This window comes from Panulirus ornatus, chromosome 10, assembly GCF_036320965.1.
Source record: "Panulirus ornatus isolate Po-2019 chromosome 10, ASM3632096v1, whole genome shotgun sequence".
NCBI classification, from domain to species: Eukaryota; Metazoa; Arthropoda; class Malacostraca; order Decapoda; family Palinuridae; genus Panulirus; species Panulirus ornatus.
The window spans coordinates 9,481,063-9,498,071 of NC_092233.1; the positions used below are offsets into that span (position 1 = coordinate 9,481,063).

The following is a 17,009-nucleotide window of genomic DNA, read 5'->3' on the forward strand; positions in this document are numbered from 1 at the left end:
TCACCTTTTGTCATTCTACAGTCAATCTCTCCTAGTATTTCTTCACGTAATATATATATATATATATATATATATATATATATATATATATATATATATATATATATATATATATATATATATATATATATACTGATGGCATATTCGGGTCAGAAACTGCTACAGATGGTGATTTAGTTTGGAAGGGTGTGTGACGGGAGAAAGTTGAGGGTAACTTAGAATAAAAGTAATGTCACTAGGTTTATCAGGATAGAGGGAGATAGAGGGACAAGTCAGTTGAGGCAAGAGTCTGAATGGGAAAAATCTGGTGGAAGTGTAGTATTTTAGATACCTAGAAATGGAAATGGCAGCTAATGGAACCATGGAAGCAGGAGTTATGGGATAGGTTAGGGGGCGAAGGCTCAGGAAGGATTGAATAATGCATGAGAGAGAGAGAGAGAGAGAGAGAGAGAGAGAGAGAGAGAGAGAGAGAGAGAGAGAGAGAGAGAGAGGTCGTTATCTGGGAGGGCGAGAATGGTTATGTATGAAGGTACAACAGTCCTGACAGCGTATGTTGTGAGAGGTAGGATGTGGTACGGCCATACATCTAAGATCTATTGTAGGTATTCTCAGGTGGTGTGGAGAGATGCCACTCTCTCGGTGACGGAAGCGGGGCAGTTGGTCCACACTTTCAGAAAAGACCGTAACGTGGATACCTCGATGGTGGGCCTTCCTCCCTGAGAACCGTGGCCTCCAGCCCTCCTCCCTCTGTCAGCACACATTAGGATGCAAATGGAGCTCACTTTACGTGCAGCATCTTAATTATACATAAACAGTTGATTGGCCTTCTCGTCAGCTATAATGGATAGTGGAAGCATTAACTATGAATCTGTAATTCTTCATTTACATGAACGTTTGGAAAATGAATCTTGACGTGGGGGAGGGGAGCGGGGGTGGTCCGTGAGCTGTGTAGGGAGACTGTGCCGCCTCGCTGGTGGGGTGTGTGTGTTGCGAGTGCGGTGTCAGGCGAGGTTCCACACAGGTTAGTAATCGTGTATTGGATATGCACACATAATTCAAGACTGCCCCAAGCACTATTCAGAATGTCAGTCGGTAAGAAACGAGGATTAATACACAGAGGAATTGAATATAGGAAAGACTTTTAATAGAATCTTCCATTACAGAAGAAAAATAAAACACACACACACACACACACACACACATACAACGAAACAAACGAAAAAAAAAAAAAACGGCTTTGGTCGATGAAGTCAAGACATAAGGGGACGGACCAGTACTAGTTACATTCCAAGTAAAGTTACGTAGCCATGAAGTACCGAGGGAGGATACGAAACTTACAGACAGAGAGGAATCTAGTAAGGTCTACATCAGAGGTTACAGACCAAGAGTAACTACCTCCCTACCTATGAGCACCTACGACGAGAGTTAGCCATAACAATGGGCATGGTCAGCTCTCACCTCACGTATTACTTGATGTATAAGACAGTTCCTCGCAGCTGTCCGCCTGCATTACAGCATTATCGATTCTTGGTCCATCTGGGACTGATCTTAACCACATGTCAAGTTTTCTTTTCAACATTTCTGGCAGAGTGTAGTTAAAGTATACAAATGCTGATGGACAAGTAGTACATGGTAGAGGGTTAGAATTCAAGGATCGTACAAGGGGAAAAACCTGATGTTGTTAGAGGAAGACAAGATTTACAAGAGACATAAAATCTCTCGTAGATAGCGAGGAGGAAGACAGAGGACAAAGGGAAAGGAGTGGACCTCTTGATAAGAGAAAGTCTCAAGTTTCAGGAAATGCTATAAGGTGGCTCGTCGAAACAGTATATAACGGGAAGAGTAACTAAAGGGAAGAAGTCCATAATTCCTCTAAAGTATTTTAACGACCCAGAAAAAAAAATTACAGTGTTAACAGTGAGGGAAGAATCCGGATGGTAAGTGAAGTAACGCTTTAATAACGGGGAACTTCCATTATAAAGAGACAGCCTGGGATTCTTATAAAGACGAAGAGTCATGGAGACATTATAAGTTCTTAAGGTGACTACAGGAAAAATTGTTATATCAACAAGACACTGTAAACACTAAATTGAGAGGATATAAAATACCATCATGTTCAGGCCTTATATGTGCACATACTAGCACTTACAGTGAGAACATCATGTCAAACACAAATTGTAAAAATTATCATGTAAAGCTTGAGTCTGGTTATTTGGTAAATACCGATGTAAAATAAGGAAAGATGAGACTAGACACAAAGAGGAACACAGAATTCAAGAATTTCTGGGGTAACATAAAGTGGTGAATGGACTCGAGTGGCTAAGAATCAAGGCATTGTAGTGTAAAGTTTTTCAAAATTTACAATGAAGGAGTGGGAACATGGGTACCTTTATCCTCAAACACAAAGGAAAGGTTGAGAAAGAGGCAGGAGTGTTTGAATGAGATGTCAAAAAGTGAAGGAGTCTACAACGTTTTGAAAATTTCACTTCTGGGCGCTGTGTTTATCCTATTTGTGCTTTAAGATGGTTTACTCTCATTTGTAAGCAGCAGAAAGTCCGACTTCTCGCCTAGAAGCAAGAAAATGTAGGAACACGTGAGATTTCTAATTGCAGCAGGCGATCAGAACACACGATCTAGCGGCTGCTTGCCAGCGATCATGGCACTCCGCTGGTGACCTCCACAAATTTCGAAAAAGCTCCTCTGGCATGCGTCTTTTGGTCCCCTCCACGAAGATAACCTTCTATCCACTGAAGGAGTTTCCCTCTTTTTCCCGTGTGGTGATACAATTTCTTAATCAGGCTCCCAAGCGGTTCAGTTTCAAATGCTTTCTGGCAGTCCAGATACATACAGCCCATCTACTCTTCCCTTTGGTCTAAAACAGAGCTCACTCATAGAAATCTACGAGGTTCGGGAACGCAACCTCCTTTCCCCGAAACAATACTCTTTCCCACCAGTATTTTATCCCCTGAAGGAAGTAATCAGTTTGCTTCCTAATTATCTGCTTCAGGACCTCACATACTTCACTCGAAGCATTACCGGACTCCACCAGCGTGTGCTCACACCGATTATGGAAGGTCACCTTCGGCAAGGGTGGATCATCGGAGAACAAATCTCGTCCAAGAACTTCTCACTTTAAAGAAGTCCACCCTTTCCCCGCTACTACCTGGAGCGCAACCTTGCAGCTGCAATAGGGCCTGGAGAAGGTATCCTTTGGGTAATATGATTACTGAATAATACTCTAAATACTCGGGGAAATACGAACTATGATTACTGAATAACATTATAAATACTCGGGGAAATACGAACCTTAGCTCTGAGCGCCTTTACTGGAGAGAGATACGAGGCCAATGTGCTATAATGTTATCTTCCGTTATTATTTCAGCGTTATTACCAGTCCTCACGAGAGGTTATCATGGCCACGGAACACGTCTATAGCTCACAGGTGTGCAATTAAACCAAGAGCACCGTGCATGAATCTTTGATAAGGACGACATCGATCATACTCCCTGATTAGTATGCGAACTTATTCATCTTTACGTCGGTAGGGAGAATATTATTCCTGCGTGCTGGGGTGTGGTGGACGCCACCCCCGGAGTGAGTGACGTGGTGTATGACGGACGGAGTCGTGTGTTGTTGAGACAACACTAGACATCGACCGACTCAACATGATTAGTTATTTTCGGTTCCCTTAGCTCACCCTTGGGCTCAACTGAGATTTTGCTACAATGATTTGTTACTATTATCATTATTATCATTATCATTATTATTTCCTTATGATAATTTTGATCATTTTTTTCAGTACCACATATGGTTGGCCAACATACGCTCTAATCAAGACCATCTTGGCTGAAAGGAAAAAACTCAATATATATATATATATATATTCTTTCTTTCTTTCAAACTATTCGCCATTTCCCGCATTAGCGAGGTAGCGTTAAGAACAGAGGACTGGGCCTTTGAGGGAATACCCTCACCTGGCCCAATTCTCTGTTCCTTCTTTTGGAAAATTAAAAAAAAAACGAGAGGGGAGGATTTCCAGCCCCCCGCTCCCTCCCCTTTTAGTCGCCTTCTACGACACGCAGGGAATACGTGGGAAGTACTCTTAATCCCCTATCCCCAGGGATCATATATATATATATATATATATATATATATATATATATATATATATATATATATATATATATATATATATATATATACAATGCTGAAAACTTTAAATAAAAATACAACACGGTATGTAACGGGTGCACTTTCGTATATTACATCTTTAACTACATATGAAATACGTGAAGGTGTGCTTGGTTCTTATCGTGTTTCATTTTTCCTCGTGGCTATTACAGGAAAAGGGAAAGACGAAAGAAACAATAGACTTGCACAGATTCACTGTTCCAGGAAAGTGGGAGGTACAATAACGGTCAATCCCTAGTATGGCCCGTGCCCACACAGAAACTAAGGGAAGTGCATCCAGGCGCTTGACGAAGGTCCCTAACCTTAGTGGCAGAGACACACACGCAGACAGCTGACGAGAGCAGTGGTCATAATGATAAAAAGAGAAAAGGGGAGACAGAAAGGGATACTTAAAGAGAGGTGATCTCAAGAGAATTAATGAGACTGCAAGCTGTCAATTCCACTGTCGCAGGTAACAGGAAGATGGATGAAGAACTACCCCATATATGCGAACAGTGCTCCATACTAGGGCGAGCAGAACCTTTGCAGATATGAAACAGCTGCTCATATAAGAATAGAAATAATTACAGCATTCTGGAAAGGAGACTTTGTGATTTTGATTACATGTGGTTTTCTGAAGATAGGAGAGAATGTGGTTATGCCCAGCATGTTTATGTACTGCAAGGTTGAACTGAGGTGCCTTGAAACTTAACAAGGGGAGACGAGTTATAAGGAGAAATTGCGTCTTACCACTACTGAATTTAAGCAAGATATTGCTTTTCCACCTGGAGATGCTTGCACAGGTGCAAAATGGGAAAGCAAGAAAGAGAATAAGTATTTGAGGTGTGTGTGTGTGTGTGTGTGTGTGTGTGTGTGTGTGTGTGTGTGTGTTGGGTGGGATGAAGCGTGTAGAACTGGATCATCAGTGGAAAAGTGAAAAGGGTTAAAAGCTCAAGAGATTGTTCACGGAGAAAAGAAAGAGTAGGCGATACGACAGAATTCTGAGGAACACTACTCCTGAAAAAGGATCAGCAATGGATCAGCCAGAGGAAGCTTTACACCGGGGAGGAAAAAAAAATTTTTTTAGAAGCAAAGACTTATGCCACATCCTATCAAATGTTTTGGAGGGCGATGACAAGAGTTCCACCAAAATCCATAGGGCAAGAGGACCAGAGGCGAGTCACTAATGCAGCTAGCAATGAGAAAGCCATATTGATGATCTGAAGGGAATGAAAGTCTATCTAAGCGCCTGAGAAAGTGAGTTTCAACGACTTTCGAGATAGCGGAAGCGATAGCAATGTGCCGGTAGTTGGAAGGGTTAGAGTGGGCGAGTGGGCTCCTTTTGGGGACAGGCTGCGCGAGCCGGGGCACACTTCCAGGAAAAAGGAAGAGTCTGGGTTTACAGAGAGAGCTGACATAAGCGAGCAATGATTGTAGCTAGCTTAGAGGCAGAAATTATAAGAGTTGACAGAAGTTTGGTTGGACAATACGGATGACTAAATGCGGAATCATCCATTGTTGAATTACAGGAAGGCAAGGTACCAAACGGGGCGGTTACTTCAGTACAAAGTTAATTATAGATTGGTCAGGTCTGAAGAGAGGAGGAAAGTTTGAACTGTAAGAGTGCTGGAGATGCTTTTGGTGACGAACCAGAAAGGTTTATCAGCTAAAGAAGGGGTCAAACCAACACAGCTAAATTCATGAAGAACAGATATGCAATTATTCCGCGCAGAAATGAAAACATTGTGGGTTTTGGGGGAAGGGAGAGTTCCAACAGGCAACAGAGTAAAGGCGATCAATCCAGCATTGGGGGTAGAAATATCTGGTAGGAGAAGGACTGTAAGACTCCATCCCGGCCAAAGTAACTACTGTTATACGGTCAACACAGCTAAAGGCACCCCAGCCGGCGAAGCAAAACCTGTCGCAAAGAGTCAGTAAACAAGTTGTGCAGGAAAGATCGCTAAGCTTCCCCACAGTGCAAGAGTTGACGTTTCGATAGGGAGGAGGATGGAGGGTAGGTGTTCCCAATTATATCAGGATAGAAATAACCCGAGCAGCGGATTCAGAAGTGAAAAAAAAGTCACGTGTGATGGAAGAGTAGTCATAACGGTGGGGAATTCGATTTGAATGGGTTAATCATTTGTTCCAGACCGTCAAGGGAGGAGAAACAAAAGGCTGTGGCCCCACTGGGATCATCCCAGGTTCAGCCTATCGAGCCCTTAGCTTGAACATTAAAATCCAATGCAAAAAACATTTTGGAGAAAGGAGACAGCAATGCTTTGTGGCAGTTAGTCAAATAGTCAAAGAGTTGTACATGGAAGGATTAGCAGGAATAATGTTAGTGATGAATAGGCTATCAACTGTTTATCTGTTGCTCCACTGCTTCATGTATTCGTACTCTTATATGCTAAGGGTGAGTACTTTTACCTGCAGGAATGGAAGTGTGGACCTTAACGGCAAGGTAAGCTTTCAGCAGGTAATGGAGGCATGAGTAGGGCTTGTCCAGCTGGTGTACTTTGGAGCCGCAGGGTTACAGAGTCTTTTAGTAGTACTAACCCGGAATTAACCAAAGTGTAAAGTGTAGTAAAGTATTTGTGTTCGAAAGGTTGTATGGAGTATAAGAATTAACCAAAGTGTAAACTGTAGTAAAGTATTTGTGTTCGGAAGGTTGTATGGAGTATCAGAATTGCTTTACTGACTATGAAAGTTTTGTTAAATTCCATAACAGTTTGTGAAATGGAATTTGAAACAGGCTTGCTTTATTCCCCGGTGTAGGTCAGAAGTGTCTACAATTGTTCTTTGTACGCAGTGTGAATCCTATGCTCCGAAAAACACAAAGCCTAGTCTCCGAAAACACATAATATGGATTACATGATAGGTCGTCCAACCATAATGATAAGCCAACCATGAAGATCAGCCAACCATGATCGGCAGCCAATCATGAGGGTCAACCAGATGTGACGGTCAGCCAGTCATGATAGGCAACCAGTCATGATGGTGTTTGCCAACCATGACAGTCAACCTGTCACGATGATCAACTATTGCCAGTCAGGTAGCTTAGGAACTGACGTTAAGTCAACACAGTCCCCTGGAGAGGTTTCTTGTGCTCATCGGAAATGTGTGAGGTTGTCGATCACGGGGTTGCGTGAGGAAAACCACTCAGGAACACACACACACCCCGAGTGTTCCCTCGCCTGCGCTGAGGACCTGGGCTTTGCACATTACCTCAGGAGCAGCACCCAGATAATGGCCTTCCTTTGATTGTTTGATTCTTTATATTCATAACCTCAGGAGCAGCACCCAGATAATGGCCTTTCTTTGATTGTTTGATTCTTTATATTTATAGTAGCTGAGACGGCATGGGCAACTTAATGCCCTGATCATGGCGATATATATATATATATTTATTTATTTTATTTTGCTTTGTCGCTGTCTCCCGCGTTTGCGAGGTAGCGCAAGGAAACAGACGAAAGAAATGGCCCAACCCACCCCCATACACATGTATATACACACACGTCCACACACGCAAATATACATACCTATACATCTCAATGTACACATATATATACACACACAGACACATACATATATACCCATGCACACAATTCACACTGTCTGCCTTTATTCATTCCCATCGCCACCTCGCCACACATGGAATACCATCCCCCTCCCCCCTCATGTGTGCGGCGTAGCGCTAGGAAAAGACAACAAAGGCCTCATTCGTTCACACTCAGTCTCTAGCTGTCATGCATAATGCACCGAAACCACAGCTCCCTTTCCGCATCCAGGCCCCACCAAACTTTCCATGGTTTACCCCAGACGCTTCACATGCCCTGGATCAATCCATTGACAGCACGTCGACCCTGGTATACCACATCGTTCCAATTCACTCTATTCCTTGCAAGCCTTTCACCCTCTGCATGTTCAGGCCCCGATCGCTCAAAATCTTTTTCACTCCATCCTTCCACCTCCAATTTGGTCTCCCACTTCTCGTTCCCTTCACCTCTGATGCATATATCCTCTTTGTCAATCTTTCCTTACTCATTCTCTCCATGTGACCAAGCCATTTTAATACACCCTCTTCTGCTCTCTCAACCACACTCTTTTTATTACCACACATCCCTCTTACCCTTTCATTACTTACTCGATCAAACCACCTCATACCACATATTGTCCTCAAACATCTCATTTCCAACACATCCACCCTCCTCCGAACAACCCTATCCATAGCCCACGCCTCGCAACCATATAACACTGTTGGAACCACTATTCCTTCAAACATACCCATTTTTGCTTTCCAAGATAATGTTCTCGCCATCCACACATTCTTCAAGGCTCCCAGAACTTTCCCCCCCTCTCCCACCCTGTGACTCACTTCCGCTTCCATGGTTCCATCCGCTGCCAAATCCACTCCCAGATATCTAATACACTTCAATTCCTCCAGTTTTTCTCCATTCAAACTTACCGCCCAGTTGACTTGTCCCTTAACCCTACTGTACCTAATAACCTTGCTCTTATTCACATCTATTCTCAGCTTTCTTCTTTTACACACTTTATCAAACTCAGTCACTAGCTTCTGCAGTTTCTCACCCAATCAGCCACCAGCGCTGTATCATCAGCGAACAACAACAATTGGAGATGGAACGATGGAATGAAGATTAAGAGTGATCGGTGCACTCGGGATAGAGTTAAATGGAACGATGTGGTATACAAGGGGCGACGTTCTGTCAATGGACTGAACAAGGGCTTGTGAAGTGGCCGGGGGGAAACTATGGTGTGTGGAGCCTGGTTGTAGACAGGGGGCTGTGGTTTTGGTGTATTGTACGTGACAGCATGAGAATGGATTTGACTGAATGTGGCCTTCCTTAGTTTGTTCCTGGCGCTCCCTGGCTTAGGCGGCAAACGGCGAACAAGTATGAAATATAAACACAAATAAATAAATATATATATATATATATATATATATATATATATATATATATATATATATATATATATATATTATTATGTGTGTGTGTGTGTGTGTGTGTGTGTGTGTGTGTGTGTGTCATTTTCGTTGACCATATCATCTCATATTTACTTGTCGAGAGCAATTCGACAATCATTAAAATGTGCAAACCTAAACTCTGGTATTTTTAGCGACTTTCATGTTGACAAACTTGTACTAACATTTTTTCCAACATTATGAATGAAATCGTTTGTAATTCGACCTATTTTCGGCGCGAGTAGTTTTCTCAGCTAATCAGATCTGGACGCTATCAATCAAATGTACTAAGAACAGTCCACACCCCGAAGCTACTGGAAGGGGATTTCCTTGACTTAAGACTCCGTATGTTCAAATCTCCTAGCACGACAGAAGCGGCGTGTGCATTACGAATTTTCGTTCAGTGATCACAGAATCTTTCGTCTAACCCTGGTATCTGTGTGGGAGGGGCCTATACACTAGTTGTACTTTCCAATTTTCTTACGAAGCTTATCTTTAATATCCACGATGAAGTCGATATTATCAACGGTTGCAACATTTCTCGTTACAAGATCAAATTGACACCATCGCCTACTTTATTTACCCTATCACTATTTAACTGAGTGTATACCCTGGAACTGCGTATTCAGCTGGGAAATCCCTATCTTTGATAATCGAAATTCAGAAAAGTCAATCATACCATAATCACCTTCCAACGCTGTTGTCTCCAAAAAGTTATCCATTTCCTTTCTGATCATCTTTTCCAGTACCTTACAGACCACACTGGTCGGGGAGACCCAGTATGTAGTTCAGCGCCTCCTACCAGTCTCCCACCTCATAGACAGGGATAATGCTTGCACTCTACCACTACTCTGACACTGTACTTTTCCCAGTCATGAACACTGTCTCATGTGGTTTGTCTAGTGTATCCTGTTCAACATCCTTAGCATATGTGTATGTCGGTGTAACCAACTACCCAATATGTTTAGGGAGGGAGCTTTAAACTCATGGGTCCCCATCTCTTGAACATTCTGTACTATCGTGAAACTTTGTAGACTTCTGTTTGCTGTCTGCCATTACCATATTCTTATTCATTCTTTCCCATTTATCCGTCACTTATATACTACAAAACTGTATGTGTGTGTGTGTGTGTGTGTGTGTGTGTGTGTGTGTGTGTGTGTGTTTGCAACTTGGTACTACCAAGGGTACAGTATCAGTGCTTGTGGTCGACCCCACATGGTACATTACCAGCGCCTGGGGTCACCACAGTGTACATTACCAGAGCCTGGGGTCACCACAGTGTACATTAGCAGCGCCTGGGGTCACCACAGTGTACATTAGCAGCGCCTGGGGCCACCACATGTACATTACCAGAGCCTGGAGTCACCACATGTACATTACCAGAGCCTGGGGTCACCACATGTACATTACCAGAGCCTGGAGTCACCACATGTACATTACCAGAGCCTGGGGTCACCACAGTGTACACTAGCAGTACCTGGGGGTCACATGGTACATTATCAATGCCTGGGGTCACCACACGTACATTACCAGAGCCTGGAGTCACCACATGTACATTACCAGAGCCTGGGGTCACCACATGTACATTAGCAGCGCCTGGGGTCACCACATGTACATTACCAGAGCCTGGAGTCACCACATGTACATTACCAGAGCCTGGGGTCACCACAGTGTACATTACCAGAGCCTGGGGTCACCACATGTACATTACCAGAGCCTAGAGTCACCACATGTACATTACCAAAGCCTGGGGTCACCACAGTGTACATTAGCAGCGCCTGGAGTCACCACAGTGTACATTAGCAGCGTCTGGAGTCACCACAGTGTACATTAATCCCCACAAGGTAGTACTATAAAGTATCAGTGTCAATCGTCTGCAGGAATGTGAGCCGTGACTAAGAGTAGTACAGAAAGTTTTCATTTACAAGCAAGTTCTAAATCACGTTCGTCTTCCAGCAGCAGCAGCCTGGCAGTGAATATACTGGTGCACGGTGCAGAATTTCTGCGAGTGTTAGTCATCAACATGCACCGCGTCCTGATAATATAATGTTATGTGCCAAGGAATCGCTGCTCTGCAAATTTACGATGGCATAACTGTGGATGGTCTTTTAGGATGGTATAAGCCTGGATGGTCTTTTAGGATGGTAAAAGTCTGGATGGTCTTTTAGGATGGTATAAGCCTGGATGGTCTTTTAGGATGGTAAAAGTCTGGATGGTCTTTTAGGATGGTATAAGTGTGGATGGTCTTTTAGGATGGTATAAGCCTGGATGGTCTTTTAGGATGGTAAAAGTCTGGATGGTCTTTTAGGATGATATAAGCCTGGATGGTCTTTTAGGATGGTAAAAGTCTGGATGGTCTTTTAGGATGGTATAAGCCTGGATGGTCTTTTAGGATGGTAAAAGTCTAGATGGTCTTTTAGGATGATATAAGCCTGGATGGTCTTTTAGGATGGTAAAAGTCTGGATGGTCTTTTAGGATGATATAAGCCTGGATGGTCTTTTAGGATGGTAAAAGTCTGGATGGTCTTTTAGGATGGTATAAGCCTGGATGGTCTTTTAGGATGGTATAAGTGTGGATGGTCTTTTAGAATGGTATAAGTGTGGATGATCTTTTAGGATGGTATAAGCCTGGATGGTCTTTTAGGATGGTAAAAGTCTGGATGGTCTTTTAGGATGGTATAAGCCTGGATGGTCTTTTAGGATGGTATAAGTGTGGATGGTCTTTTAGGATGGTATAAGTGTGGATGGTCTTTTAGAATGGTAAAAGTCTGGATGGTCTTTAGGATGGTATAAGCCTGGATGGTCTTTTAGGATGATAAAAGTCTGGATGGTCTTTTAGGATGGTAAAAGTCTGGATGGTCCTTCTAGGATGATATAAGCCTGGATGGTCTTTTAGGATGGTAAAAGTCTGGATGGTCTTTTAGGATGGTATAAGTGTGGATGGTCTTTTAGGATGGTATAAGCCCGGATGGTCTTTTAGGATGGCATAAGTCTGGATGGTCTTTTAGATGGTAAAAGCCTGGATGGTCTTTTGGGATGGTATAAGCATGGTCTTTTAGGATGGTATAAGCATGGATGGTCTTTTAGGATGGTATAAGCCTGAATGGTCTTTTAGGATGGTATAAGCCTGGATGGTCTTTTAGGATGGTATAAGTCTGGATGGTCTTTTAGGATGGTATAAGTTTGGATGGTCTTTTAGGATGATATAAGCCTGAATGGTCTTTTAGGATGGTATAAGTCTGGATGGTCTTTTAGGATGGTATAAGTCTGGATGGTCTTTTAGGATGGTATAAGTCTGGATGGTCTTTTAGGATGGTATAAGCCTGAATGGTCTTTTAGGATGGTATAAGCCTGGATGGTCTTTTAGGATGGTATAAGCCTGGATGGTCTTTTAGGATGGTACAAGCCTGGATGGTCTTTTAGGATGGTACAAGCCTGGATGGTCTAAGTCTGGATGGTCTTATAGATTGGCATAAGTCTGGATGGTCTTTTTTGGATGGTACAAGTCTGTCTGGCATGGAAGGTGCTGGAGAGCTCTCATACCCTAACACCTAACACGTCCTCCACACCAGCAGCTGTGTCCACCATCAGCAGGTGTACAGTAGACTGCTGAGGGAGGGACGTGTGTACTCTCCTCCTGCAGACCATCAACACTGGCGGAGATCCGGCAGGAAACGTGGAGATTGATGTACTCTTGCTGGCTACAGGGGTAAGCAAGTCTAGCAGGCATCGCGTGGCTCTCTGCCGTATATCTGGACCCATGTGGAATCGATGCCAAACAACAAAAAGAAAGAAAACAGTTTTATGGACCTCACTGGCGGAGCGGTTAGCGTCGCTGAAAGTGATGAATTCATGGGTCTGAGAGCTGAAGTTCGGAACCTGCTTGCAGCCTAGCTGGCCCATAATCAACTTCCCTAAGGACTGATTGATATTCTGAGTGCCTAGCTTAGGCTAGTACGTGTGTATATATATATATATATATATATATATATATATATATATATATATATATATATATATATATATATATATATCATCCCTGGGGATATGGGAGAAAGAATACTTCCCACGTATTCCCTGCGTGTCGTAGAAGGCGACTAAAAGGGGAGGGAGCGGGTGGCTGGAAATCCTCCCCTCTTTTTTTTTTTCTTATTTTCCAAAAGAAGGAACAGAGAAGGGGGCCAGGTGAGGATATTCCCTCAAAGGCCCAGTCCTCTGTTCTTTTTTTTTTTTCAAAAGAAGGAACAGAGAATTGTGCCAGGTGAGGGTATTCCCTCAAAGGCCCAGTCCTCTGTTCTTAACGCTACCTCGCTAATGCGGGAAATGGCGAATAGTTTGAAAGAAAGAAAGAAAGATATATATATATATATATATATATATATATATATATATATATATATATTATACTATTCGCCATTTCCCACGTTAGTGAGGTAGCGTTAAGAACAGAGGACTGAGCCTTTGAAGGAAATCCTCACTTGGCACCCTTCTCTGTTCCTTCTTTCGGAAAATCAAAGTTGGCCGCACCATCTCAGCTAACATTAAGCTAAAATGTTTGATGCATGACTCAGTTTATACAATTGTAAGCTGGGTAAGCCACACTGAGGGGGGGTAACTACCACACCCTCACAGAGGTCACCACACTCTCTGTCTGTCACTAATCTTTTTTTTCTCTACGGACTTTGGGCATGACTCTCTCTCTCTCTCTCTCTCTCTCTCTCTCTCTCTCTCTCTCTCTCTCTTCTCTCTCTCTCTCTCTCTCTCTCTCTCTCTCTCTCTCTCTCTCTCTCTCTCTCTCGTTTTTCTCACCTTTTTTTACGCAAGTGAAGGACTGAGGTCAGGGAGAACAAGACTTAATAAAGAAATGATCAGGATACAGTATATCACCGGGCGTAGAAGCGAGCGTGAGGGCTAGAGACGAGGGGTTAGGGAGGGGACCTGGGTTGACGGTGGGGACCTGGGGATAGGGAGGGGACCTGGGTTAAGGGTGGGGACCTGGGGTTAAGGAGGGGACCTGGGCTAAGGCTGGAGACCTGGGGTTAGGGAGAGGACCTGGGCTAAGAGTGGAGACCTGGGGTTAGGGAGAAGACCTGGGTTAAGGGTGGAGACCTGGGGTTAGGGAGGGGACCTGGGTTAAGGATGAGGACCTGGGGTTAGGGAGGGGACCTGGGTTAAGGGTGGGGACCTGGAGATAGGAAGGGGACCTGGGTTAAGGGTGGGGACCTGGGGTTAGGGAGAGGACCTGGGTTAAGGGTGGGGACCTGGGGTTAGGGAGGGAACCTGGATTAAGGGTGGGGACCTGGAGTTAGGGAGGGGACCTGGGTAAATGGTGGGGACCTGGGGTTAGAGAGGGAACCTGGTGTGTGGGAGGGGACCTAGGTTGAGGGTGGGGACCCATGCAAGTAATCGGTCGTGAGACCAACATGATTACGATGATGATTATGATGAGGTATGATGAACCTTCATCCTTTCCGCGTCAAGAGTTAAAGAACAAATTGCGCTCAATACAGACCAGTGGCTGGCAGCCGGTGGTACACACCAGGACACCGGTGATGATACGCGGGAGCCGTCTGGACGGCAAGCGGCGTTCGGATCAAAAAGTTTCTCTCGGTAGCAAAAAAGGATTATGAATCTATTTCTATGCCAAGGTATTTCGGTTCATTTATCTTATTTATTTCTCTGTCGGATGATCATTTAACCACGAGGTTTACTCAAGTCCACACCATTTCAGTGGCTTGAATGAATATTTTAGACAGAGGGTGGTAAATATTCTGAAGGAAAGACCTAGACTCAAAAATGTTGGGAACCGCTGATGCAGACGATGGCTCATGGAAACGTTCGTACAACTGGATCCGTCTTAAGTCTGGAGAACACGTCTTAAGCTGGGGCTTCACCTGCGGTCGTTCGCCCTGTGAACGGGACAGTGTTTACACACACACGCGTCATGTAACTTACAAGGACTGAGTCGTCGACAGGAGCCCGTAGGAGGCCCCTGAGGGGCACCAAGAGCCATGCCTGCAAGGAGGCATGACGCGTGCAAACACGAACAAATGTAATGACTGAAATTACTCCCATCTTTGCATAAGAGTCACGCTACTGGTGGTGTACGAATTAAAAGTGGCAAGGGAGGGTTCGTTACGTTATTTGTGGCACCTGAACAGAGGGAAGTGGCGTGTGGCAGCCTAGTGGGGAGGTTGTCCTCCAGACACCCTTACCCTGCTACTGACGGTGATGAGGTCGCCCACACAAAACCGCACTTCTGAATTGCCACTGTGTTACAGAACAACTAGTTCTCTCTCTCTCTCTCTCTCTCTCTCTCTCTCTCTCTCTCTCTCTCTCTCTCTCTCTCTCTCTCTCTCAAACGGTGAGAGCTACGCGCTAGCTCTGCCTGATAAGGCATAACCTTGTCACAGGTTCTCATAAGTGAGGATTCCATTCAGTTATGTATCTTCTTAAACCCATAAGCAGAAAAGCTGTTCTCTTCAACAGGTGAATTCTAAATGAAGGTTATGGATCGTGGTTCACAGCCTTAGTTATGAGAAAACGTGGAGGTCGTCCCCAGACAACGGAGGCAAACGTCGTCCCCCTGACTCAGGGGGGAACGCATTGGCCACACAGTCTGGGGTGCAGTAATCTAACAGACGTATCGCTTCAAGGAATCAATAACACTAATATCCAAGTTCATACTTCTAATATTTACAGCGACTTTACACCTCACGGAAGGAATTTAAAGAACTTGGCGACATAATTTGTTGTTATGTGATGCCCACAGTCACGTCTGACATACACTAACATGTGCCTGGCGTCCCTCCCTTACCCTGATAATGGATACGATGACGAATCTTCCTACCCTCCCTCCCTGATAAGGATGTAAAGACCTTAGAGACCCTCCTTTCCTCCCCAACAGAGGAGGAGAGGCACCAGTGACCCTCCTTCCTTCCCTCCCCAAAAAGAAGAGACCAGCACTAATGACTTACCTTCCCTCCCTCCCCGACAGAGTCAGCCTGGCGGGGGTGGGTGTGGGCCGTGTTCCCCGGGGTAGCCAGGCAGACCTCCGCCTTCATCACCGTCAGGGAGGACATGAGCGAGGCCCAGCTGTGGGGACGAACCCTAATGATCACACCATTGTGGACGGAGCAGCACGCGGAACAGCTCTCCCAGGTGAGGCCCAGCATCATAGCTCTCCCAAGTTAGGCCCAGTAGCACAGCTCTCCGAAGTTAGGCCCAGTAGCACAGCTCTCTCAGGTGAGGCCCAGCAACATAGGTCTCCCAGGTGAGGCCCAACAGCACAGCTCTCCTAGGTGAGGCTCAGCAACACACCTATTCGAGGTGAGGCCCAGCAACATAGGTCTCCTAGGTGAGGCTCACCAACACAGCTCTCCCAGGTGAGGCCTAGCAACATACGTCTCCCAGGTGAGGCTCAGCAGCACAGCTCTCCCAGGTGAGACCCAGCAGCATAGGCCTCCCAGGTGAAGCCCAGCAGCACAGCTCTCCCAGGTAAGGCCCAGCAACACAGCTCTCCCAGGTGAGGCCTAGCATCACAGCTCTCCCAGGTGAAGCCCAGCAGCACAGCTCTCCCAGGTGAGTCTATGTGAGCTGGTGCTCCTCGTTGCTTAGTGAGCTGGAATACTTCCCGTTTGGTGAGGGAGTGAGAGAGGTGGGGGGTGTGGGGGTAGAAGAGACCATCCCTAGCTAACAATGTGGACCTTTGTTGCAGTGGCTGTCCCAGGAGACGGTGGACCACCTCAGGTGGCTGGTGGTCGCCCAGCGCAACTTCTCTAACCTCGCCAGCCTCGTGTACTTCCCTCTCCTGAACCAGGTACGTCCTGGGCTGTCCTCCTCCACACCTCACTCC

General features: G+C 44.9%; 2 protein-coding genes across 2 annotated transcripts in view; one reads left to right on the forward strand and one right to left on the reverse strand.

The window, feature by feature from the left end:
• The window catches only part of SMC2 (structural maintenance of chromosomes 2), a 150,533-nt gene that overhangs the window by 111,013 nt on the left and 22,511 nt on the right, over nucleotides 1–17,009 (reverse strand). The window lies entirely within an intron of this gene.
• The window catches only part of LOC139750616 (uncharacterized), a 29,259-nt gene that overhangs the window by 3,181 nt on the left and 9,069 nt on the right, over nucleotides 1–17,009 (forward strand). Inside the window, exons 2-3 of the mRNA XM_071665290.1 lie at nucleotides 16,152–16,315; nucleotides 16,872–16,973. Of these exons, the coding sequence (XP_071521391.1) occupies nucleotides 16,152–16,315; nucleotides 16,872–16,973 (266 nt within the window). The remainder of the gene's footprint in view (nucleotides 1–16,151; nucleotides 16,316–16,871; nucleotides 16,974–17,009) is intronic.